At 39.4% G+C, this 25175-nt stretch overlaps 2 protein-coding genes across 4 annotated transcripts in view; one reads left to right on the top strand and one right to left on the bottom strand.

Moving 5' to 3' along the window:
* Positions 1 to 4837, bottom strand: part of dbt (dihydrolipoamide branched chain transacylase E2) — a 47948-nt gene extending 43111 nt beyond the window's left edge. For 2 of the 3 annotated variants that reach the window (XR_009514801.1, XM_059984638.1), the window contains exon 1: positions 4723 to 4837. Coding sequence is in view for 1 of the 3 variants with exons in the window: in XM_059984638.1 (XP_059840621.1) it covers positions 4723 to 4803 (81 nt within the window). In the remaining 2 variants the exon portion in view is untranslated. The remainder of the gene's footprint in view (positions 1 to 4722) is intronic. The other variant, XM_059984639.1, reaches the window with a different exon arrangement.
* A 6646-nt stretch (positions 4838 to 11483) lies between these two features.
* The window catches only part of rtca (RNA 3'-terminal phosphate cyclase), a 40099-nt gene continuing 26407 nt past the window's right edge, over positions 11484 to 25175 (top strand). The window contains exons 1-2 of the mRNA XM_059984637.1: positions 11484 to 11647; positions 19017 to 19117. Coding sequence (XP_059840620.1) covers positions 11555 to 11647; positions 19017 to 19117 — 194 coding nt within the window. The 5' untranslated portion in view covers positions 11484 to 11554. The remainder of the gene's footprint in view (positions 11648 to 19016; positions 19118 to 25175) is intronic.

The following is a 25175-nucleotide window of genomic DNA, read 5'->3' as shown; positions in this document are numbered from 1 at the left end:
CACTTTTCATTCTATCCTGAATATTTTTTGATAATAAAAAAAATCAATCCTTGAGTAAGTTTTATGTCTATTTGAATAAAATGAATGCTCTCTTTCTCTTGGATTAATGTTTCTCCATATATCAATCAGGTTTAAGTCTTTCATTAATGATAAAGTTAGTTTTGTTACTTTTGATTTTGTAGCAACTTCAGTTGACCTATCCAAAACTGGATCTAAACAAAAATTAAAGTCTCCACCTATTAATATTTTATCATGTGCATCAGCCAAGTTCAAAAAACTTCTTGTATGAATTTTGCATCATTTTCATTTGGTGCATAAATGTTCATAAGAGTCCATAATTCTGAAAAAATTTGACAATGTATAATCACATATCTCCCCACAGAATCAATTTTAATTATATTTTAATGTATTTTAATTAGTAAAGTTTTATTAACCAAAATTGCAACTCCTCTCGATTTTGAATTAAATGAAGCTGCAATGACATTTCCAACCCAATCTCTCTTTAATTTCTTATGTTCTGTTTCTGTTAAATGTGTTTCTTGTAGAAAAGCTATATCTCCTTTCACTTTCTTAATATATGTTAAAACTCTTTTTCTTTTCACAGGTCCATTAAGTCCATTAACATTAAGATTTAAAAAATTAAGTAAATTAATCATTCATAATACCTTGGGAACTCTAAAATTCTCCATGTTGCTATGAGTCCCTCCCCAACCATCCAGGCAAAAAAGAAAACTAGAAGAAAGGTAACTAATATATAAGAAAAAAAACAAAATACCCCCCCACTAATGTTGCGAATAAAAAGAAACACATTACCCCCCCCCCATTTTACGTGTCATGGCAATTGCCATGATTGTACACGTGAAACTCACAGCCATCGATCAGAAGCTCCTCCAACTCCCCCGCAAAAAAAAAGAAAATATATTAGTGAAGAAAAAAAATTAATGTCTCTACTCCCAATTAATACTCAACTATTTTTTTCTTATTCCTTATAAATGTCCGTCAAGTCCAACCTTATTTCAGTCTTCATCATTAGTCCACTTCATTTCTATGATTCTTTACTCCTCCTCGTGGATATCAGGTAGTTCTTGTACAAATTTCTCTGCTTTCCGGTAGTCAACGAAAAATCTTCTTTCTTCGTTATCCAGGAAAATTATCAATTTTGCTGGGTAGCTCAATAAAAATTTATAGCCCTTTTCCCATAAAGATTTTTTCACTGGATTAAATTCCTTCCGCCTCTTCAGAAGATCGTTACTTATGTCTGGATAAAAAAAAACTATTTTCCCTTCTATCATCAATGGCCCATTTCTCTTTTTAGCACCTTGAGTAGCTGCCTTCAAGATCATTTCTTTATCTTGATACCTTAAGCGTTTTATCAAAATTGATCTTGGATTTTGATCTTGTTGAGGTTTTGGTCTTAAAGCTCTGTGTGCTCTTTCAATTTCAATTACTTGACTTCCCTATTTCATTTCCAAAATTTTTGGAATCCATTCTTGGAAGAATTTTATTGGATTTTCTCCCCCTGTACCTTCTATAAGACCAACAATTTTAATATTATTTCGTCTAATAGAGTTTTCAAGCGCATCTATTTTTTCCAACATCCATTTTCTTTCTATTGTCCAGGCAAGATTATTGTCTTCTATCTTATCTATTCTTACAGTGTTTTCTTCCATTTTTACTGCCATCTCTTTAACTTTATTATCCATCTTCTTTTGTTTTTCCACCACATTATTGAGTGTATTCTGCATCCTTCTTATATCTGTTCTTATAGCTTTTAATTCATTCATCATATATATCAGGATATCTCTTATGTCTCCTTTAATCTCCTTTTCCTCTTCTTCTTCATCTGTGTTTCCCAAAGAATCTGATTCCACTTCTGATTCACTTCCAATTTCACTTCCAGCCGTAGTTGGGATTTGTAGTTTTGTTAATATCTGTTCATGCACACTTGTTTCTTCGCGCATGCGTTGTTCCTGCCGTTTCTTCTTAGAGACTGCCGACATTGCCACAACTTCCTGTCCTGCATCATCAGAAGTGCCATTCACTTCACCGGGAGGAGATCCAACTTGAGTACGAGGCTTCACCGAGACAGTTAGGCCTTTTTCCCCGCCGATTTGCAGTCTTTGAAGTAGTAGTTTTCTTCTGTTTCGGTTTAGGAGCCATATCTAAAAATAATCCTGAGTTGCTTATAAATAGTTTCTAGTAGGTATTTGTTAACTCTTCTTCATTTAAACCCTATTTCATTACTTTTTACGAGGAAGCTGGATTCCCAACGTCTTGATCCTATGTCATCACGTGACGCCCCCTTGGGTGCGGTCTTTCATTGATTCTACTGTGTTTCTTGTATTTAAAGCGATTGCCAACAAGAAAGTGAATCTCAAGGTTGTATATGGTGACATACAAATACTTTGATAATAAACATAGTTTGAACATTGAGCACATCTACATGGAGTGCTATCGCAGGAAAGCATCATCAATTATCCTTATAATTCAGGTCATGGTGTCTTCTCACTGCTGCCATCAGAAAGATGGTACAGGAGCCTCAAGACCCACACCACTAGGTTCAGGAACAGTTATTACCCCTCAACCATCAGGCTCTTGAATCAGAGGATAACTTCACTCAACTGCACTCTCTCTATCACTGAACTGTTCCCACAACCTGCAGGCCCACTTTCAAGGACTCTTCATCTCATGGTTTCGATATTCATTACTCATTTATTATCTATTTTTGCTTTTTGTATTTACACACTTTGTTGTCTTTTGAACATTAGTGTATTTCCATCTTGTTGGTTGCAGTCTTTCATTGATTCTGTTGTGTTTATTTGAATTTACTGTGAATGCACGCAAGAAAAGGAACCTCAGGGTTGCATATGGTAACACACGTGTACATACTTCAATAACAAATTCACCTTGAACTTTTACATTGACAGCACAGCAGTGGAAACTGCAAGCAGTTTCAAACTCCTGGTAGTGCACATCTCGCTTAACCTCTCCTGGTCCCAAAACACACCCTATATAATCAGGAAAGCTCACCAAAACCTCCATTTTCTGAGGAGGCTTAAGAGAGCTATACACCTATACTCACATCCTTCTAGTGATGCATAGCAATGCATCCTGACAAGCTGCATCACTTTACGGTAAGGAAACTGCACAGCAACGGACAGCAAGTTTCTGCAAAGGGTAGTCAAAACTGCCCAAAGCATCACCGGCACCAGACTACCCACCATCAAGGACATGTATGCAGAAAGGTACCAGCAACATCAGGAAGAGTCCTACTCACCCTGCTCATGTACTGTTTGTCCCACTCACACCAGGGAGGAGGCTTTGAAACATCCACACCTGGACCACCGGGCTCAAAAACAGTTACTTTCCCCAAACACTATGGATGAGCTTCAGCACCTGGCTACGTGGTGTGCCGACAACAATCCGGCCCTTAACACCCAGAAGACCAAGGAGATCATTCTGGACTTCAGGCATGCTAGGAACCACACTCACGTCCCCATTTTCATTAACGGAGCTGTAATGGAGTGTGTATCAAGCTTCAAATTCCTCAGTGTCCACATTTCCGAGGATCTCACCTGGTCCCTGAACTACTCCATCCTGATCGTGAAGAGCATCAAGAAAGCTCACCTCTGTCCCAGGATACTGACGGACTTTTACCGGTGTACCATTGAGAGCAAACTCACCAACTGCATCTCAGTGTGGTGTGGCAATTGTCCTATATCAGACCTCAAAGCACTCCAGCGTATGATGAAAACTGCCCAGCGGATTATCAGCACCCAATTGCCCACCATTGAGAACATCTACCATAAATGCTGCCTGGGCAGGGCAAAAAGCATTATCAAGGATGCATCTCACCCTAGCCATAGACTTTTTATTCTCCTCCCATCTGGCAGGTGCTACAGGAGCCTCCACTCCCACACCAGCAGTCACAGGAACAGCTTCTTCCCTGAGGCTGTGACCCTGCTGAACCTCACATCACAGTGCTAAGCAGTATTGCACCCATGTTGTACTTGCTCAGTACTGTTACACTTGTGTGCTGTGGCACTTACTTTTAATTCGCAGTTATTTTGTAAATAACACTATTCTTTGCATTTCTGGTTAGATGCTAACTGCATTTCATTGGCTTTGTATGTGTACTCGGCACAATGACAATAAAGTTGAATCTAATCTAATCAACACCTGCAGCCACTAACCCACCCCTCTACACCACCAATCATCACTACCTTCTCATTTTCTGTCCTTCACCTAATGTACAGTCACTCCTGTGCCTGGCGCCACTATCTGGGCATACAACCAAAGTTAATAAGCTATCTTATATTTTTGTGATTATTGTGTTCTTTATGCTGCATCGATCTAGAGTAACACTTATTTTCGTTCTCCTTTGCACTTGTGCATTGGAAATGGCATCGTTAATCTCGAATCGGATCTCATTCTTACTTTATGTACAAACGGACGCCAACTATTGTGCAGCGACAGTGCCAGTTTCAGACCCGCCATACCACCACCGAGGCCGCCACAAACACTGGAGGAAGCCACAGAAAAATGAACCAGGTAAAACGTGGAGTTTGCCTACTGAGACAACTAGTACAACTTCGTCCTACAACAGCCGCCTGAGGGCAAGCTCGATGACAAGCGTGGTATCGACTCATGGGCATCCCTTCTCCACTCAACATGACTTCCACACTTGATGACCACTAACTTCTCACCAACCACGCAAAATACCTGTCGCAGCGGCGTCCGTCTGCCGGAAAGCTTCAATCCCTCACCCCGCAGCATAGCCATAACAGCCCGCACGGTCGCCATTTTACCCGGAACTGATGTCAACACGTAACCCTGGAAGGACACGGCGCCACTCGTTTGGGGGCAATCGGTGGGGTGGGTTGTCTCTTTGCAGGATCTCGTCCTGACCCTGACTGAAAACTCTCCGAGTTAGGTATTTCTCAGGGTCGGGGAGAATATTCCAAAATCTCGGAGAGGATTTCACCGCTCTCGTTGAAACCTTTCCGCTGCGCAGCTGGTAATCTTTCTGTGACAAAGCTCAGGCCAGAATGTCTCTTCCAAGAGCCAAAAGAGACTGCAGGCGCTGGACTTAAGATTATCACAAAAAGTGCTGGAGGAACTCAGCGGGTTAGGCAGCATTTGTGGAGGGAGATGGTACGGTGAACTACATCTACCTGCTGTCTGGACACGCCCCCCTCCCTCCCACGGACCCCGGTATAAAGGCCTCAGTCTCCAGGATGCAGTGTGGTGGTCAATTGCTGCTTGTTCTTTCAGCCAATAAAAGCCTATATCTCACCTCACGTCTCCAAGAGTTATTGATGGTGCATTTCAGGTGATAACACAACCTGGACTACAGCTGATTGTCCATTACCCTTGACAGATATAGTCTGTCCCACTGAGTTCCCCCACAGCTTTTTCCATTGTTTCTATATCATGGAATAGAGATCATGTCAGCCTGTGTGATGAAGTCAACTGAGTGTGATGGAACCGGCATCTGAGAATGTTTGCATGGGAGAGAGTGCTGATTCTGGTTCCCTAAATCTTGCAGTCCATTTGAAAGATAAAGTGGAGACAAGCTGTAGGAATATTGTATGCAGTTCTGGTCATCCAGCCATAGAAAGGAAAGCGTATAGAAAAGACTTACGGGGATATTACTGGAACTGAAGTGCTTGAGAGGCTGGAATGTTTCTCCTTGGAAGATAGGTTGAGGGGTTACCTTACAGAAGTATATACAATCATAAAGGGAATAGATAGCACATGTATGATCGTAGTCTTTTTCCCCAGAGTGGAGTTTAAAACAAGAGGATGTATGCTTAGCTGAGAATGGAAAGATTTAAAGGGAAATTTTCTCACAGAGGGTGGTGATTATGTGGAATGACCTGCCAGAGGAAGAGGTAGAGGTGGATACCTCCAAGGTGTAGGGCTTAACATCCAAGAATACACATTCTATTGAAAGGACAGGCAGATAGACGGAGGTGGTGGGGTGGCTTTTCTGGTAAAAAAAAATCAAACCTTTAGAAAGAGGTGATAGAGAATCTTTGTGGGTAGAGTTAAGAAACTGCAAGGGTAAACAGACCTTGATGGGTGTTATACACAAGCCTGTGAACAGTAGCCAGAATGTGAGATGCAAATTACAATGGGAGATAGAAGAGGCATGTAAAAAGGTCGATTTTATGATACTCCTGGGGGATTTCAATATGCAGGTAGACTGAGAAACTTGGTTTGGTGCTGGATCCCTGGAGAGGGAATTTGGAGAATGCCTCTGAGGTGGATTTTTAGAGTAGTTGGTGTTGAGTCACTAGGGAAAAAGCGATTCTGGGTTAGGTGTTGCATAATGAAGCTGATTTGATTAGGGAACTTAAGGTAAAGGAGCTCTTAGGAGGCAGCGATCAAGCCTTTGATCAGCTCCATTGCTTGCTGATCTTGCTAATTAAAGCATCAAGCAAGGCTGAAATTGATGAGAACAAAAGCAGAAGGCAAGCAGGCGCTCAGCTTTGTCTGCCTGTGTTTGATGGGTGCCCTCCCTCGCTCACTGCTGCTGGAGGAAGGTGCAGGAGTCTTGGGTTTTGGGCAAGGTTTAATCAGCGCAGCTTGTGGCTGTTGACACATTTGAGAGGACTCTGCAGTTCATGTTACATATATTGTCAAACAACACATCATTAAATTGAACTGAACAGAACATTCCTAGACCATTTCAAGGACTCTGCAGTTTGATATTTAATATTCTGTGAATTATTCGCTTGTTGTTTTAATCATTTGGTGTTTGATGTTTTCCTTGGACAGGTATTTATTTGTATCATGGCTGCCTGCAGAAAGACAACTCTAAGGGTTTATATACTGCATACATACTTAAAAGGAATCACATTGACATGAGAGAGGAGCTGGAATGGGACACCAGCAGGGATGATGGCAGAACAGCAATGGCAGGAGTTTTTTTTTATAGCAATTCAGAAGGTGCAGGATAGATACACCTCAAAGAAGAAGTATTCTAATGAGAGGATGAGGCAAATGGCTGACTGGGGAAGTCAAGGACAGCATAAAAGCAAAAGAGAGGGCATACAATATTGCAAAATATTAGTGGGAAGTTGGCAGAATGGGAAGCTTTAAAAAGCCAACAGAAGGAACTGAAAAGCAATAAGGAGAAAAAATATGAAATATGAAGGTAAGGTAGTCAATAATAAAAAAGAGGATACCAGAAGTTTTTTTCAGATATACGGTACTGTGCAAAACGCTTAGGCACCTTAGACTTTTGTACCTAAGAGAACTCTTGGAGTTTTAAAAGCGAAGAGTAATCACACCAAATAATGATTTTTAGCTTTTTACTATTTACAGCTCTTTATAGTAAATTTTTTGATACTTAGAAACTTTTCATTATTTTTGAAACTATCTTCGCTTTACAGAATATTTTTACGTGTACCCAAGACTTTTGCACAGCACTGCAGAAGGAGTGAAGTGTCGAGGGCAGAAGTGGGTGCAGTTGCTATTAGGAGAAGGTGTTTGGGAAGCTGAAAAATCTGAAGGCAGATAAGTCATCTGGACTAGATAGACTACACCTCAGGGTTCTGAAAGAGGTAGCCAAAGAGATTGTGGAGGTATCAGTAATGATTTTCCAAGAACCACTGTATTCTGGAATAGTTTGGGAGCACTAGAAAATTAGAATTGTCATTCCATTCCTCAAGAAGGGAGGGAAGCAAGGAAATTATAAGCCAGTTAACTTGACTTCAGTGGTTGGGAAAATCTTGGCGTCTATGATTAAGGATGAGGTTTCGAGATACTTAGAGGTGCATGATAAAATAGGTGAAAGTCAACATGGTTTCCCTAAAGTGAAAATCTTGCCTGACATGTCTTTTTGGAATTCTTTTAGGAAATAATAGGCAGGATAAACAAATGAGAGTCAGTAAATGTTGTTTACTTGGATTTTCAGAAGGCCTTGGACAAGTTGCATCACCTGGGTTGCTAAACAAGATAAGAGCCCATGATATTTCAGAAAAGATAATAGCATGGATAGAAGATAACTGACTGTCCAGAGGCAAAGAGTGGGAATAAAGGGTGCCTTTTCTGGTTGTCTGCCATTGACTAGAGATGCTCCACAGGGGTCAGTATTTCCTGACTGTATTTCCTATTATATGTCAGTGATTTGAATGATGGAATTGTGTAGATGATATGGAGATAGGAATTTAGTTTTAAGACTTTTTATGGCCTTTTTTGAATTAATTAAATCCTTTGGATCCAACAAAGTCATATGTTCATAGATTAATACTGCATGGTAAATGGGCCCTTTGGCCCAACTGCTCCATGCTGACCACAGCAAACTCCCTGCTAGTCCCGGTTGCCAAGGTTCAGCCCATAACTCTCCAAGCCTTTCCTTCCATGTACCTGTCCAAATGTCTCTTAAATGTTATAGTGATATCCACCTCAATCATTTCCTCTGCACCTCATTACAAGTACACATCATCCTTGGTGCAAAGAAGTTATGTCTCAAGCCTCTTAAATCTCTACCAGCTTGTGGTTATGGACTCTAGTTTTGGGCACCCAGTCCTGGGAAAGAAAGACTATCATTGTCCACCTTATTCATACCACTCAAGATTTTATAAACTTCTATGAGGTCACCTCTTACTCTGTGCTCCAAGATATAAGGATCCTGCAGTGACACTGGTGACAAGCTGTATTGGCATTTGCTCTTCCCTTGGACTACATTGGTGATGTGGAGGGGGGAGCCTGCTGAGTGGGCAGCAGCCGGTTCTTCTGATCTTTCCACCCAGGCTTGTGCCCCAGAGAGGACACAATCCACCAGGGGTGCAAACCCATGATCCCCTGGGATCAACAACTGCCTTACTACTACCTTTATAAGGATCCAGCATGGCCAACCTCTCCTCATAACTCAGGCCCTCAGTCCAGACAGCATCTTTGTAAATGTCTTCTGCCCCCTCTCCACCTTGACAATGTCTTTCATATATGAGTGACCAAATATGTACACAGTACTCCAAACGTTCTCTCCTCAAATTCAGTTGCCCACTGTAACTTGTCTTCAACTTATGTTTGATTCATGATAATATTTGAGCTACATTCCAACCAATGCTTCTATTAACAGTGCTAAAGTCAGTGAGGAGTGATGTCATGTTGTCATTTGCATAAATATTTTACAATTTTTATTGTTATAGTGTTGCATTTTGCCTCCAACAACCTTCCTGCAGGAGTGGAGCTGATGTTCAATGTGCAGGGGACACTGCTGGGTAGATAGGACAAAGGTCATCCAACAGAAGAGAGTTCCAATAACACAAATAAGATTCCAATATGATGCACTCAACTCTGTGGCACTCCAACACCAGCAGAGAGCACACTAAACAGGACGGAACACAAAAGCATGCAAGCTCTGCATCTGGCAAAATGGCATTCTAGTATTTGTGCACTTGGCAGAAGAAGCCCTCAAGAGGCTGGCATCTCACTGCAGCATTCTATGCACCCAATCTTAGCACACCATCTCATGCTCCCAGCAGGACAGTAATCATTTCTAGAACTGCATACTGCAACTTGGGCACTGCAAAGGCAATAATAAAGCAACTTAACACCAGAAGACTGTGCACCCAACAGCAAGGCAGGCCAATATCGGCACACTGTGTACCCAGTACAACAGTGCATCTAAGTTAGAACACTTAGTACTAGCAGGATGACAGTCTAACACACTACTTCTGATAAGATCATACCCCAACACTATCACAGTGCAACTAGCAGAATAGTGCATCAACACCAGGATATTGTATTGGTTTATTGTTTGTCACATGTATCAAGATGAAGTGAAAGGCTTTTCTTTGTATGTCACCTGGATAAATAATTTCATGCACAAGTATATTGAGGTGGTACACACAAAAAAAATAGCAAAATAGAGTTTTATAGTTATGGGGAAAGTGGAGTGCAGGTAGACAAAAAAAGTGCAAAGGCTACGATAAGGTCGTTAGAGAGATCAAAAGTTCATCTTTATCGACTCAGAGATCCTTCCAAGAGTCTGATAATAGTGGGAAAAAAATCACTCCTGAGCCTACTTGTATTTATTTTGAAGCTCTATATTATCTACATGATGGAAGGGCAGTGGGATTGATGGGGAGGTGGTGGTGGTCCTTGATTTTTTTGGCTTCTTTCCCTTGGCAGCGAGAAGTGTAGACAGAATCAATGGGATCTTGTGCAGACCAGTTGATACACCAAGTTGTGATGCATTCCATGGTGCATCTGTAAAAATTGTTAAAGCTCATAGAAACCCTACAGCGCAATACAGGCCCTTCAGCCCACAGTGCTGTGCCAAACATGTACCTTTTGAAATTACCTAGGGTTACCTATTAGCCCTCTATTTTACTAAGCTTCATGTACCTATCCAAGAATCTTGTAAAAGACCCTATTGTATCCGCATATTGGAGGCATGCTGGATTTTCTTTACTCTCTGAGGAACCCGAGGCACTGGTGCTTTTCTTGGACATAACATCCATGTGGCTGGACCAGGACAAATTTTTTGTTGATATTTACACTGAGGAACTTGAAGCACCCAAACACCAGAATGTTACATGTTATGGGTTGACACCCTAACACCAGTATTCTGTGCACATTGTGTGTCGGCATCCCAGCTATAACAATTTCTGCATGCAATACCTGGCACCTCCAAAACCAGTCTAATGAATCCAATGTGCATCTCATAAAATTAAATTCTGCTGTACATGTATTCCAGAAGTTAGAGCCCATCCAGTGGGAGAGTGCTCCATGTTCATCTGAGATTAATAAGGCTGCTACAATAATAAAATAACAAAACAGAAGGATTCACTAGAAAAATGGATGGATTACAGAAAGCCTGTATAGGCTCTTGTGTCATTTTAGGGTACACACTCAATTCTAGATTCCATGTTATGACAAAGAGGTCGGAAGTTCAAAGTAAATTATTACGAAGTACGTATATATTACCATATATACAACCCTGAGATTTGTTTTCTTGTAGGTATACATGGTAATTTCAACAAGCATAATAGAATCAGTGAATGACCACACCCAACAGGGCAAACAACCAGTGTGTAAAAGGTAAGAAACTGCAAATACAAAAGAGAAAAAAGGAAAATAAATAAACAAGCAATAAATATCGAGAATATAAGATAAAGATCCATTGAAAGTGAGTCCTTAGCTTGTGGGAACAGTAATAAAGGCAAGTGAAGTTATCCCCTCTAGTTCAAGAGCCTGAGGGATGAGGGGTAATAACTGTTCCTGAGCCTGTTGGTGTGAGTCATAAGATTACTGATGGAACCTGACCATCACTCGCAATGCTGGCATTTGTTGTCCATCACTAATTAGCTCTGAGAATATGATTATAACCCTCCTTCCACCATCACTGTGGTCCCGATGATAAGGGGAGAACGGTATCAATGAGAGGCAGAACGGAAAATGCAAGAAGAGGAACAGAAAAGAGGTTGACATCAGAAAGCGGGACTGAGTTAAGAGGCGGGGTTTGAGCGGTGATGGTGTGAGAGGCGGGATTTGATCGGCGACTGCGGAAAGGAGCTAGGGGTTGGCTGTTTTGTGCATGTCTCTGCTTTCTGTGGGTGGCAGACTTCTCCGGTTCCCCTCGGCGACAATGGCTGAATACATTGAAATTGACGGTGGGATAATGGAAGGGGTGAGTGATGCGTGGAGTTGCTCTCCACTGTAAGTCTCTCGGTTGGGCCTATGCTGCTTAACGCCGACTGCGTAGCTTTGGGCCCGGCTGTTGAAATCTACCGATAATACTGTTTGAACCCACATAAGGTTGGTGCGCGAAGTAAAGCGGTCGGTCTCAGGCAGAATCTCGACCCGTTAATTTAGTGTGTGCTTGACATTGGTCAGTTAGAGCTATCAATGATAATTTGCGGGAAATAAACCTAGTACTGATCGGCCAAGCATATGTGTTTCTGCCCGGGTTTCGAGAGATGAAGGGACTCTGGAATTGGGGGTTCTGCGTTGCCTGTTTGCAAAAATCTGAATATCGCTGCCTTTCTTTACCCGCCCACCCCACAAGATTGATAATAATACCATAAAGGGGAGTCGGTGGCTGTTACGGCACTTCATGCGATTACGAATTGACTAATAGGAAACTCCAATCCTATTAAGATGTTTATTAATGTACTTCACAGATCTTTTTACCTAACAAAGACCCATATCATTTATGGGTAGCTTGCGAATATATCAGTGATTGATAACTAACGTCACGTGTATTAATCTGTCTGCCATGATTCACGAGGTAGTAGTTTTGACTGGAATTAGATTGTGGATTTGATACATTCAGAAACAAGTCGTTCAACCCACTGACTTTACGCTGGCCATCCAACACCAACCCCCAACATAATTTGGGTTAGTTGATGGGAATGGCTTGCAACAGGATTAGTGTTTGACCATTTGTGTAAACTTGGGCAGAACAAGCTGTTTTGTGTAGTATTCCTACGATTTTTAAAAAATCTACTCTAGATTAAGTTATACATGCCTTTATAATTGAAGTGTAACCTCTGAAGGTTAATACCACGTATAATAAAGGATGACATTGTTGTCTCTCCTCATTAATTGGCATATTTACGTTCTAGCCTTTTGCAAATCTTCTCTGGGACACACAGACCCCTTTGTCAAGCCTTTTAATACAATCTGTCACAATTAAGATAATTGATCTGCTTTCTTGCCAACATTAACAGTTTTACAGTGCCCCATGGTATATTCCATTTGATAAATTTTGCATATTGACTTGACCTATGTCGATCAACTGCCTGGAATCTTCAAGGACATGAAACAACTCCCAAGTATAAAAAGTATAATATATCCAGTGTAATTGGCTTTACTTAAGCTTAAAATTATAGCCTGGAACTAAGCAACACACACAAAATTATAGAGGAACTCAGCAGGTCAGGCACCATCTATGGAAATGAATAAACAGTCAACATTTTGGGCCAAGGCCCATCTTCAGGACTGGAAAGGAAGGGGGAAGATGTCAGAATAAAAAGGTAAGGGAAGGAGGATAGCTAGAAGGTGATAGGTGAAGCCGTGTTGGTAGGAAAGGTAAAGGGCTGGAGAGAAAGGAATCTAATAGGAGAGGAGAGTGGATCTTGGGAGAAAGGGAAGGAGAAGGGGACCAAGGTTGAAGGAGATAGGCAGGTGAGAAACGGTAAGAGGCCTGAATTGGGAATAGAAGAAGGGAGGGGAGAGGGAATTTCTTTTTGCCAGAAGGAGAAATTGATGTCCATGCTATCAGGTTGGATGCTACCCAGACTGAATAAAAGGTGTTGTTCCTCCACCCTGAGGGTGGCCTCATCGTGGCACAAGAGGAGGTCGGGGTTGGAAAGGGAATCGGAATTAAAATGTTTGGCACTGGGGAGTTTCACTTGTGGCAGATGGAGTTGGCGTGCTTGATAAAGCGGACCCCCAATTTATGACAGATCTCACCAATGTAGACAAGGCTGCATAGGGAGCACCAGGCACAATAGACAACCCCAGCAGATTTGCAGGTGAAGTGTTGCCTCGTCTGGAAGGACAGTTTGGGTCCCTGAATGGAGGTGAGGGAGGAGGAGAACGGGCAGGTGTAGCACTTTGGCTGCTTGCAGGGTTAAGTACCAGGAGAGAGATTAGTGGGGAGAGATGAATGGACAAGGGAGTCACAGAGGGAGTGATTCCTGTGGAAAGCAGAGGGGTGGGTGTTTGGTGGTAGGATCCCTTTGGAGATTGCAGAAGTTGCAGAGGATGATGTGTTAGATGCGGATTTTAGGTAAGAAGAGGAACTCTGTTACAATTAAGGTGGCGAGATTTGGTTCTCAGCAGATTTCTGCCTTGCAATTGAGCTTTACATTCATTTTATTATAGTTGTTGCCTTCATCTGAGGGTGTTCATTGTTCAATTCTCTTTACAAAACAGTATTACCTGATCTCAGTTTATCTCCAGAATGTGGAGTTCAAGGAAAGTATCCCCAAAAAGCTCGAGGAGCTCCTGTTGTAGGTTATGTTTTCTATGCTGAATCATGGCAGACACATCAATACATTGATATTTGTAGAATAAAATTCCCCCACTCACTGAATATCGCTATATCTATTGACCAGTCTCTATCATTTCTTTTACAATCTGTTCAACTGTGTTGTTATTGGGCCTGTATAATGTACCCAACAGTGTCTACATCCTGAAAATATTACACTTAATCATCAATAATTCACAGAATAATTTCTGAATTGTTTCCTTGCTTCCTTTCCTCATTAGATGCCAAATCCAATATTAAAAGTTCAAAGTAAATTTATTGTCTAAAGTACATGTATGTAATCATACACAATCATGAGATTTATTTTTGTGCAAAGAATCACAGTAACTACAAGGAACACAACAGAATCAATGAAAGACTGCATCCAACAGGATGGACTGATAACCAGTATGTAAAAGACAACAAACTGTCAGAATGCAAAAAGAAAAAAATAAAATAAACAATAAATATCAAGAACATGAGATGAAGAGTTCTTGAAAGTTAGTCCATTGGTTATGGGAACATTTCAGTGATGAGACAGGTGATGTTGGGTAAAGTTATCCCCTCTGGTTCATGAGGCTGATGGTTGACTGTTCCTGAACCTGGTGGTGTAGGTCCTGAGGCTCCTACCAGATAGCAGCGAGAAGAGAGTATGGCCTGGATGGTGGGGGGTGGAGGGGTTCCTTTGATGGCTGCTGCTCTCTTGGGACAGCACTCCATATGTGCTCAGTAGTGGGGAGGGCTTTACTTGTGATGGACTGGACTGTATCCACTACGTTTTGTAGGATATTCTGTTGAAAGGCATTGGTGTTTTCATACCTGGCTGTGATGCAGCCAGTCAATGGACTCTCCACCACACATCTATAGAGGTTTGTCAAAGTTTTAGATATCATGCCAAATCAACATGAACTCCTAAGGAAGTAGCGGTGCTACCGTGCTTTCTTTGTAATGGTACTTGCGTGCTGGGCCCAGGATAGGTTGTCTGAAATGATAACACTGAGGAATTTAAGGTTGCTGACTCTCTCCACTTCTGATCCCCAAATGAGGTGTTTCCCTATTGACCTCTGAATTTTCTCCTCCTGCAGACACTGATCTGCTCCTTGGTCTTGATGACATTGAGTGAGATGTTATTGTGGTACCACTCAGCCAGATTTTCAATCTCCCTCCTATATGTTGATTCATTATCACCTTTGACTCGGTCAATGACAGCAAACTTAAATATGGCATAAGAGCTGTCTTAGCCTCATAAGTATAAAGTCAGTAGAGCAGGGGCTAAGCTCACTGCCTTGTGTTGCACCTCCACTGATAGTGATCATAGAGGAGATGTTGTTGCGAATCTGAGCTGACTGGGGTCTGCAAGTGAAGAAATCGAGGATCCAGTTGCACAAGGATGTATTGAGGCTTGGGTCTTGAAGCTTATTGGTTAATTTTGAGGGGATAATAGTACTGAACGCTGAACTGTAATCAATGAAGAGCATCCTATGTAAGCATCCTCACGCTCCAGATGTTCCAGGGTCAAGTGAAGAGACAATGAACTGGCATCTACTGTTGATCCAAGTCACCTCTCAGGCAGGAGTTATTTCATCACCAACATCTCAAAGTGAATGTACAGTAAGTGCTACTGGACAATAGTCATTGAGGCAGGTAACCATGTTCTTCTTGGCACTGGAATAATTGAAGCTTGTTTGAAGAAGGTGGTTCCTCAGGCTGCTGGAGCAAGTCATTAAAAATAACAGTGAACACTCCAGCCATTTGATCAGCACAGGTCTTTGGTACTCGACCTGAAATCCTTGCTGGCCCGGATGCTCTTCGTGGGTTCACCCTCCTGAAGAATGCTGTCACATTGGCTTTTCAGATTCAGTTTATTGTCATTTAGAAACCACAAATGCAATGCAGTTAAAAAATGAGACAAAGTTCCCCTAGAATGATATCACAAAAGCATATGACAAAACAGACTACACCAGAAAATCCACGTAACGAGGACTTCCGGTAAGGTGGCAATTGTTTAGTCGCTTCAAACTTTTGCTCCGTTATACTTCCTATTTTGGCACTATGTGTCTCCCTTTTTAAACCTTAGTTCATAATTTTATTTGCTTTTATCTGCCTGCGAATACGTCTTATCTTATAATGACTACAAAAAGTACTAAACTCGGGGAAAGAAGAAACTTCCATGGCTCTGTCGGCTGAGATTCTCTCTATCCTGGAACAGCATTGACAAGATACTCTAACGGATATCAAGACTGAATTTAGAGCTTCTATCAGTCAGCTGGAGTCAAAATTGGATCAGGTTAACGCCAGAGTGGATGACCATGCTGAACATCTATCTCGCATCGACCTAACCTCTGAAGATTTAGAACACCGTGTTCAACATCTAGAAACTCTCTGCTCCAACCTAACGGAAAAAAACAGTAAACTTACTTCCAAAATGGGAGATCTCGAAAATCGGAGCAGACACTGCAATATGCGAATTCTCGGTTTGCCGGAGGCCACCAAAAAGGGCTCTTCCATCGAATTTTTCTCTTCTTTTCTCTGAGATTTTCGGGAAGGAATTTCTCCCGACTCCACCTGAGCTAGAAAGGGCTCACAGGATTTATGTTTCTCGTACCATTTTGGGTTCTAGTCCACGGCCAATTATTTTATGTTTTCATCGATATCAGGTGAAAAATCGTTTGATTATGGAGGCACGCCGCAGAGGTACTTTGACTTTCAAAATACAACTATTCATTTCGTGGAAGATTATGCCCCCCAGGTTATGAAGATAACTCCATGTTTTGATGGTCAAAGGGAGCATAGAAGGTGTTGGAGCTCATGTGGGAGTGAACCCTTGTCACCTATGTTGTTTGGTTTCTCTTTGTAGGAGGTGATAGCATTCATGTCCTGCCACAGAAGTAGAGCATCCTTCAGTGATTCAAGTGTGGTCTGTTATTGCCACTTCACATATGAGATGGCTTTCTGGAAATTGTACCTAGACATCTTGTATTTTACTTGTTTGTGAGACTTGAATGCCACTGATCTGGTCCTCAGCAGATTTCGGATCTCATGGTTCATCGGGGATTCTGGTTGGGGAAGATTGAATAATTTTGTGGAGCCGCTCATCTACAACTGTCCTTGTAATATCAATGACAACTATCCTTTGAGTCCTTGAACAAGGTCCAGTCCACTGACTCGAAGCAATCCCATAGCTGCTCCTTTGCCTCCTATGACCATCTCTTCATTGTCCTTACTTCTGGAGCGTTGCTCTTCAGCGTCTGCCTGTGTACAGGTAGGAGGAGGACAACCAAATGATCCAATTTCCCAACGCAGTCTAGGAATTGAACAGCAGGCATTCCTTATGGAAGTATCTGCCCTAGTCTATACAGGTTTCCCCCTGCTATCCAAAAGTAGAGCATTCCTATGAAACCTTTCGTAAGACGAAATGGCATACAGTGAAGAAGCAATTACCATTAATTTATATGGGAAAAATCTCTGAGTGTTCCCAGACCCAAAAAACAACCTACCAAATCATACCAAATAGCACATAAAACCTAAAATAACACTAACATATAGTAAAAGCAGGAATGATATGATAAATGCACAGCCTATATAAAGTAGAAATAATGTATGTACAGTGTAGTTTCACTTACAGAATCGGGAAGATTTAGCCAAAACCGATTTGTAGAAAAAATTTGGCACATACGCATGCGTACACAACTGCCTGCGCAAGACTTCACGGTCGTGGTAGTCTTTCTTGGGGTAAACTCAAGTTTAAAGCGGGCGCCTTTTTTCATAAAAGCGAAAATCCTCTTTGGATTTCTTTCAGTTAGCTAAAACAGGTACTAATGTAAGTCTTTCATAAAAGCGAAGTGGCGTAAAGGGAACTTTGGTAAAGCTGGGGACACCTGTACATCTCTTGCAACCATGCCTCTGTTAGTGCTATCAGATTGTATTGGTATGTTCAACTTTTAATATATGGTACTGTGCAAAAGTCTTGGGCATACATAAAAATATTCTGTAAAGTGAAGCTACTTTCAAAAATTATGAATTGAAAAGTTTGTAAATATCAAAAAATTACTATAATGAACAGTAAACAGTCATGAACTAAATAAAACCAATTTTTGGTGTGACCACCATTTGCTTTTAAAACTGCATCAATTCTCTTAGTTGCACTGTTCTGTAGTTTTATAAGAAAATTGGTGCAGGATGACCTTGTGTCATGTTGTTATGCTAACTATTGCCCTGGTGCAAGAATTGACAGTTTGAAGGTTAAACTTTCACATTTGCCGTGCCTTCGCCTTTTAGTTTGGTTTGATTCTATCTACACTCATTTCTGTTTCAGTTAATCTGTTTAGTTCATCAAGTCATTATGTTACTTATCATTAGCATCCTGTTTGTAATCTTTGTTGACCATAAGATATAAGAGCAGAATTAGGCCATTTGGCCTATCATTGGCTGATCCATTTTGCCATCACCCCTGTATTCCTTCATGCCCTGACCAATCAAGAATTTATCGACCTCTGCTTAAATATACGTAAAGACTTGGCCTCACTGGACTTGGACTTTGCCTGTGGCAGTGAATTCCACAGATTTACTTCTCTCTGGCTAAAGAAATTCTGCATCTCCATTCTAAAAGGATGCCTGTCTATTCAGAGGCTCTGTCCTCTAGTCTTAGACACTGCCACCTAGGAAAATGTCCTTTCCACATCCACTCCATCAAGGCCTTTCACCATTTGATGAAGGTTTTAATGAGATCACCCCTGATTCTCTTGAATAATTATGCTTTGGGCTTTTGACCTACTACGTAAGTTTTTATTTGAAAAGCAGCCTATTACTTAATGTGTCACTTTCTTTAATGAAATGCAAAAAATTCTCTAACGTTTAATTTTTGGGAAAATGAATGCTTGAAAATCTAACATTTGCTCTTTCCTACTGACACACTAATGCAGAAAACAAAATTTATATAAAAAATCTAGGGTGCCTAAGACTTTAACATAGTACTGTAAATACAGATAGTTGAATGGATGTCTGTGGCATTTTCATTTTCCAGGGAGGACAGATTTTGCGTGTTTGTACAGCACTAAGTTGCCTTCTTGGAACCAAGATAAAAATCCATAACATTCGAGCAGGGAGAAGCACACCTGGCCTACGGTAAGTGTTCACAGTTTATTTGATCAATTTTTTAACCTCCCCATCAAACTCTTTTAAAAGACCGTGGAATCATAGAGCACAGAAGCAGGCTCTCTGGCCCATCGAGTCCACACTGAACTATATTTTTGCCTAGTACCATAGTCTTCCATTCTCCTTCCATCCATTTGCTTGTCTAGACTTCTCTTAAATGTTTTAGTTCGAACCTGCATCCAACACTACTTCTGGCAGCTTGTTTCACACTCTTGTCGCTCTCTGAGTGAAGATATTTCCCCCACCCCCCAGGTTAAAAATTTTTCTTTTCACCCTTAACCTATTTTAGTCTCACCTACTCTTTGCCTCTCTATTTAATACCCATCTTTTTGCCTTCTCCCTTGATTCCTCAAACAATCAACACCGATCGGGGTTGGAAGTGCCCACGGAGGACCCCTTGGAGGAAGCACGGGTGTAGGTCAGGGTTACAAGTGTGTTTAAGGAAACGGGGTATTAAACTCCCTATACTGACTGTCTTTGTGGTGAACATGCAGTCTCTGGTGAATAAAATTGACAATCTCAGAGCAAGGGTGCTGAATCAGAGGGACGTTAGGACCAAGTGTGTCCTTTGTTTCATGGAATCCTGGTTAACCCCTTCTGTACCGGATGCAGCGATTCAGATCGACGGGCTTACCGTCAGAATGGATCTTCAGAATCTCTCAAAAGCAGAGGTGGAGGAGTATGCCTCATGATCAACTCTTCTTGGTGCATGAATATATCAGTTCTGCTCACCAGACCTGGAATATCTAGCAGTAAAGTGTCATCCTTTTTACTTGCCATGGGAATTCTCTGAGAGCATTCTGGTAGCAGTTTACATTCCACCTCAGGCCAATGTCAATCAGGCTTTAGATGATCTGAGCAATGGGATCAACATGCACGAAACAGCGCACCCATTGTTTTGGGAGATTTTAACAAGGCCAGTCTGAAAAAATCACTAAGCAATTACCATCTACAGATAACTTGCAATACCAGAGGAAACAACACACTGGACCATTGTTACACCACCATCAAGTATGCCTACCGTGCTAGTCCATGCCCTCACTTCAAGAAGTCTGATCACCTAGCTTGATCTACTCCTTGAGTATAAGCAGAGACTGAGGACTGCAGCACCAGCAGTGAGGACCAAGAAGGTATGTATGGCAACTCTATAAGGGTCTTCAAGACATTACTTCCTACAAAGCGAAACCCAGTAGCATGAATGGCACTACCAGATGAACTCAACGCCTTCCATGCACACTTTGAAAGGGAGAACACAGCTACAGCTGTGACGATCCCTGCTGCACCTGATGACCCTGTGATTTCCATTTCAGAGTCCTATATTAAACTGTCTTTAAAGAGAGTGAACCCTCGCAAGGCAGAAGGTCCCGATGGAGTACCTGGTAAGGCTCTGAAATCCTGTGCCAACCAACTAGTGGGAGTATTCAAGGACATTTTCAACCTCTCACTGCTACGGGCGGAAGTTCCCACTTGCTTCAAAAAGGCAACACTTATACCAGAGCCTAAGAAGAAAATTGTGGGCTGCCTTAATGACTGTCGCCTAGTAGCACTCACATCAATAGCGATGAAATGCTTTGAGAGGTTGTTCATGACTAGACTGAACTCTTGCCTCAGCAAGGACCTGGACCCATTGCGATTTGCCTATTGCCACAATAGGTCAACAACAGATGCAATCTCTTTTCTTTCTTTTTCAATCTTTTTATTAAATTTCATATATAAAAAAAAACAACACAAAATAATGAATAGATTACAGATTCAATAAACTTGAGATTACATTAGTAATAGGATAATAATATCCTATTAAAACATCCATCAACAAAAGGTGCATAAATCAATCAAGTCTATGTAAATATATATGAAAAACAAAAATAATCGTCGAAAAAAGAGAAAAAAAAAATTGAAATTATATATGAGAAAAAATATATAATGAAAAAAAATACTAAACTAACACTAACATGGGCAATAATAACACTTTATAAATATATAAAGGTGTCAAGAAAAGAACTCCAGAACTCCATACCTGAACAAGTATAAGTAGAGAAAAGGATCTGAAATAAGCCAAATTAATTCATATGAAAGTGTCGAATAAATGGTCCCCAGGTTTCTTCAAATTTAATTGAAGAATCAAAGATAGTGCTTCTGATTTTTTCCAAACTCAAATAAGAAATAGTTTGGGAGAACCACTGAAATGTAGTAGGAGGATTTACTTCTTTCCAGTTTTGTAATATAGACCTTCTGGCAATTAATGTTACAAAGGCAATCATTCGTCTGATTGAAGGGGAAAGTTGATTGCCATCTTCATTTGGTATACCGAAAATTGCAGTAATAAAATGGGGTTGTAAATCGATATTCCATACTGAGGAAATGACATCAAAAATGTCCTTCCAATAGTTATGTAAAGTGGGACATGTCCAAAACATGTGAGTCAATGAAGCCACTTCTAAGTGACATCTGTCACATTGAGGATTGATATGCGAATAAAATCGGGCAAGTTTATCTTTAGACATATAAGCTCTATGTACAATTTTAAATTGTATTAAAGCATGTTTAGCACAAATAGAGGAGGAATTAACCATTTGTAAAATTTTTTCCCATTTATCTGTTGATATATTACATCGAAGTTCTTTTTCCCATTCTTGTCTAATTCTATCCGATATTTCTGGCTGTATCTTCATAATCATGTTATAAATAAAAGCTACTAATCCCTTCTGACAAGGATTAAAAGTAAAAATCAGATCTGAAAAATCCGATGGAGTTGAATTAGGAAAAGATGGAAGAATTTTATGTAAGAAATTTCTAATTTGTAAGTATCTAAAAAAATTAGATTTAGGTAATTCAAATTTGTTGGATAGTTGATCAAAGGACATCAAAGTACCTTCAAAAAAAAGATCACGAAAACATTTTATACCTTTCCTTTTCCATATACTAAAAGCTTGATCTGTCAATGAAGGTTTAAAAAAAAAATTACATAAAATAGGGCTGTCCAAAGCAAAGTTTTTCAGATTAAAGAATTTGCGAAATTGAAACCAAATTCGTAGTGTATGTTTAACAACAGGGTTAGATATCTGTTTATTGAATTTGGCTAAATCAATAGGAAGAAAAGAACCAAGAACGGAAAATATAGAATATCCCTTAACCTCACTACATTCCAAATTTACCCACTGTGGGCACACAGGTGAATCCAAATCTAGTTTCCAGTACATTAGGTTACGAATATTATTCGCCCAATAATAAAATCTAAAGTTAGGTAAAGCTAGACCACCATCTTTTTTAGACTTTTGTAATTGCCTTTTGCTTAACCTAGGATTTTTATTTTGCCAAACAAATGAGGAAATCTTTGAATCAATATTATCAAAAAAAGATTTAGGAATAAAAATTGGTAAAGCTTGGAATAAATATAAAAATTTCGGTAAAATCATCATTTTAATAGCATTAATCCGACCAACTAATGATAAAAATAAGGGAGACCATCTAGTAGTAAGTTGCTGAATTTGATGAAGCATAGGTAAAAAATTCAGTCCAAATAAATCTTTATATTTCTTGGTAATTTTTATACCTAAATAGATAAAGTTATCAGTAACAACTTTAAATGGCATCCTATCACTCAATAAAGTTTGCGCGTTTAAAGGGAATAACTCACTCTTATCTAAGTTTAACTTATAACCAGAAAAACTACCAAATTGAGCCAACAAGGATAAAATAGCAGGAATAGACCTACTAGGATTAGAAATATATAACAACAAATCATCAGCATAAAGCGATAATTTGTATAACTTCTCATTACGGGTAATACCAAAAATATTAGGAGACTCACGAATAGCAATAGCTAAAGGTTCTAATGCAATATTAAATAGTAAAGGACTTAAAGGACAACCTTGTCTCGTACCACGAGATAATTGAAAAAAAGAGGATCTATAATTATTTGTAAGAACAGAAGCAACAGGTTTATAATATATTAATTTAATCCATGATATAAAATTAGGACTAAAATTAAAGTTTCTCAATGCATTAAATAAATATGTCCATTCAACTCTATCAAAGGCTTTTTCAGCATCTAATGAGATAACACATTCTGGGGTTGTAGGTGATGAAGTATAAATTATGTTAATCAATTTTCTAATATTAAAAAAGGAATATCGATTCCTAATAAAACCAGTTTGATCTTCTGAAATAATCTGTGGTAATACCTTTTCTAATCTAATGGCTAAAATTTTTGTAAGAATCTTAGAGTCTACATTTAATAATGATATAGGGCGATAAGATGCACATAAGGTAGGATCTTTATCTTTTTTAAGAATTAGAGAGATAGTAGCTTCATAAAACGATTGAGGTAATCTCTTCTTAACAAACGCATCATTAAAGATTTCACATAGCCAAGGAGAAAGCAATAAAGAAAAAGTTTTAAAAAATTCTACAATAAAACCATCAGGACCAGGAGCTTTCCCTGAATTCATTGATGAGATAGCCTCTCTTATTTCATCCATAGAAATAGGAGCATCAAGCAAGCTACAATCTTCATCTATCAGTTTAGGAATATTCAAATTATTAAAAAAATTATCCATCATAAACCGGTCACCGTCAAATTCTGATTGATATAAAGATTTATAAAAATCTTGAAAAGTGTTATTGATTTCTTTATAATCAGTAGTTAAATTACCGTCTTGTTTACGAATTTTAATAATTTGTCGCTTAGTCGAAATAGCTTTTAATTGATTAGCTAATAATTTACCAGTTCGATCACTATGAATATAAAATTGAGCCCTAGTCTTAATTAATTGATTCTCAATTGAAGAAGATAATAATAAACTATGTTCCATTTGAAGCTCAACTCTCTTCTTATAAAGTTCTTTGGTAGGAGTAACGGAATAAATCTTATCAATTTCTTTAATTTTATCCACCAATAAAGCTATATCTGAATATCTTTGTTTTCTTTTACCAGCGGAATATGAAATAATTTGTCCACGAATAAAAGCCTTGAAAGAGTCCCAAAGTATTCCTTTATCAATCTCTTCATTATAGTTTGTTGAAAAAAATAAGTCAATTTGTTGTTTTATGAAGGTAATAAATTCTGGATCTTGAAGTAAAGTAGCATTAAGTCTCCAAGATCTAGTATTGATAGAAGAATCCGAAATCTTGATAGATAACTTCAGAGGCGCATGATCCGAAATAGCAATAGAATCGTATTTACAATCAATAACATCTGTTAATAAACTATGATCAATAAGAAAGTAATCAATTCTAGAATAACTATGATATACATGTGAAAAAAATGAAAATTCTTTACCTTTAGGGTTCAAAAACCGCCATATTTCAGTAATTCCAGAATCAACCATAAAAGAATTAATAAGTAAAGCTGATCTATTCGGAAGAGTTCGAATAGGTTTAGATCTATCCATCGAAGGATTCAAACAACAATTAAAGTCTCCACCCATAATCAACATATATTCATTCAAATTAGGAAGAGAAGTAAATAACCGTTTAAAAAATTCAGGACAATCAAAGTTTGGAGCATAAATATTAACTAAAACAACTTTCCGATTAAAAAGTGAACCAGTTATCAACAAAAATCTACCCTGTGGATCAGAAATAATTTCATAATGTGTAAACGAAATTGAGGCGTCTATAAAAATAGACACACCCCTAATTTTAGCGGTACAATTTGAGTGAAATTGTTGACCTTTCCAGAACCTAAAAAAACGTTGATTATCCTCCCTCCTAATGTGGGTCTCCTGTGCAAAAATAATATTAGCGTTCAATCTATGGAATACTTTAAATATTTTTTTACGTTTAATCGGATGATTTAAACCATTAGTATTCCACGAGATAAAGTTAATAGATTTATCCATCATACCAATATTAATTGTGTGTATCATAAAAGGTTAAAAAAACACATAACCCACAATTTAGGAAGAAGGAAAATTGATTCAGGAGCAACCGGAGATCCTGACACCTCAACAATATTAACAATTTAAAGTCAGCCCATAAACTAAAAGCAAAAAAATAAAAAGCAAAAGCATGAAAAAAGATCCCT

Source organism: Hypanus sabinus, chromosome 11, assembly GCF_030144855.1.
Source record: "Hypanus sabinus isolate sHypSab1 chromosome 11, sHypSab1.hap1, whole genome shotgun sequence".
Lineage (NCBI taxonomy): Eukaryota > Metazoa > Chordata > Chondrichthyes > Myliobatiformes > Dasyatidae > Hypanus > Hypanus sabinus.
Note: the sequence above shows the minus strand (reverse complement) of the source record. Positions and strands in the feature narration are given on the sequence as shown.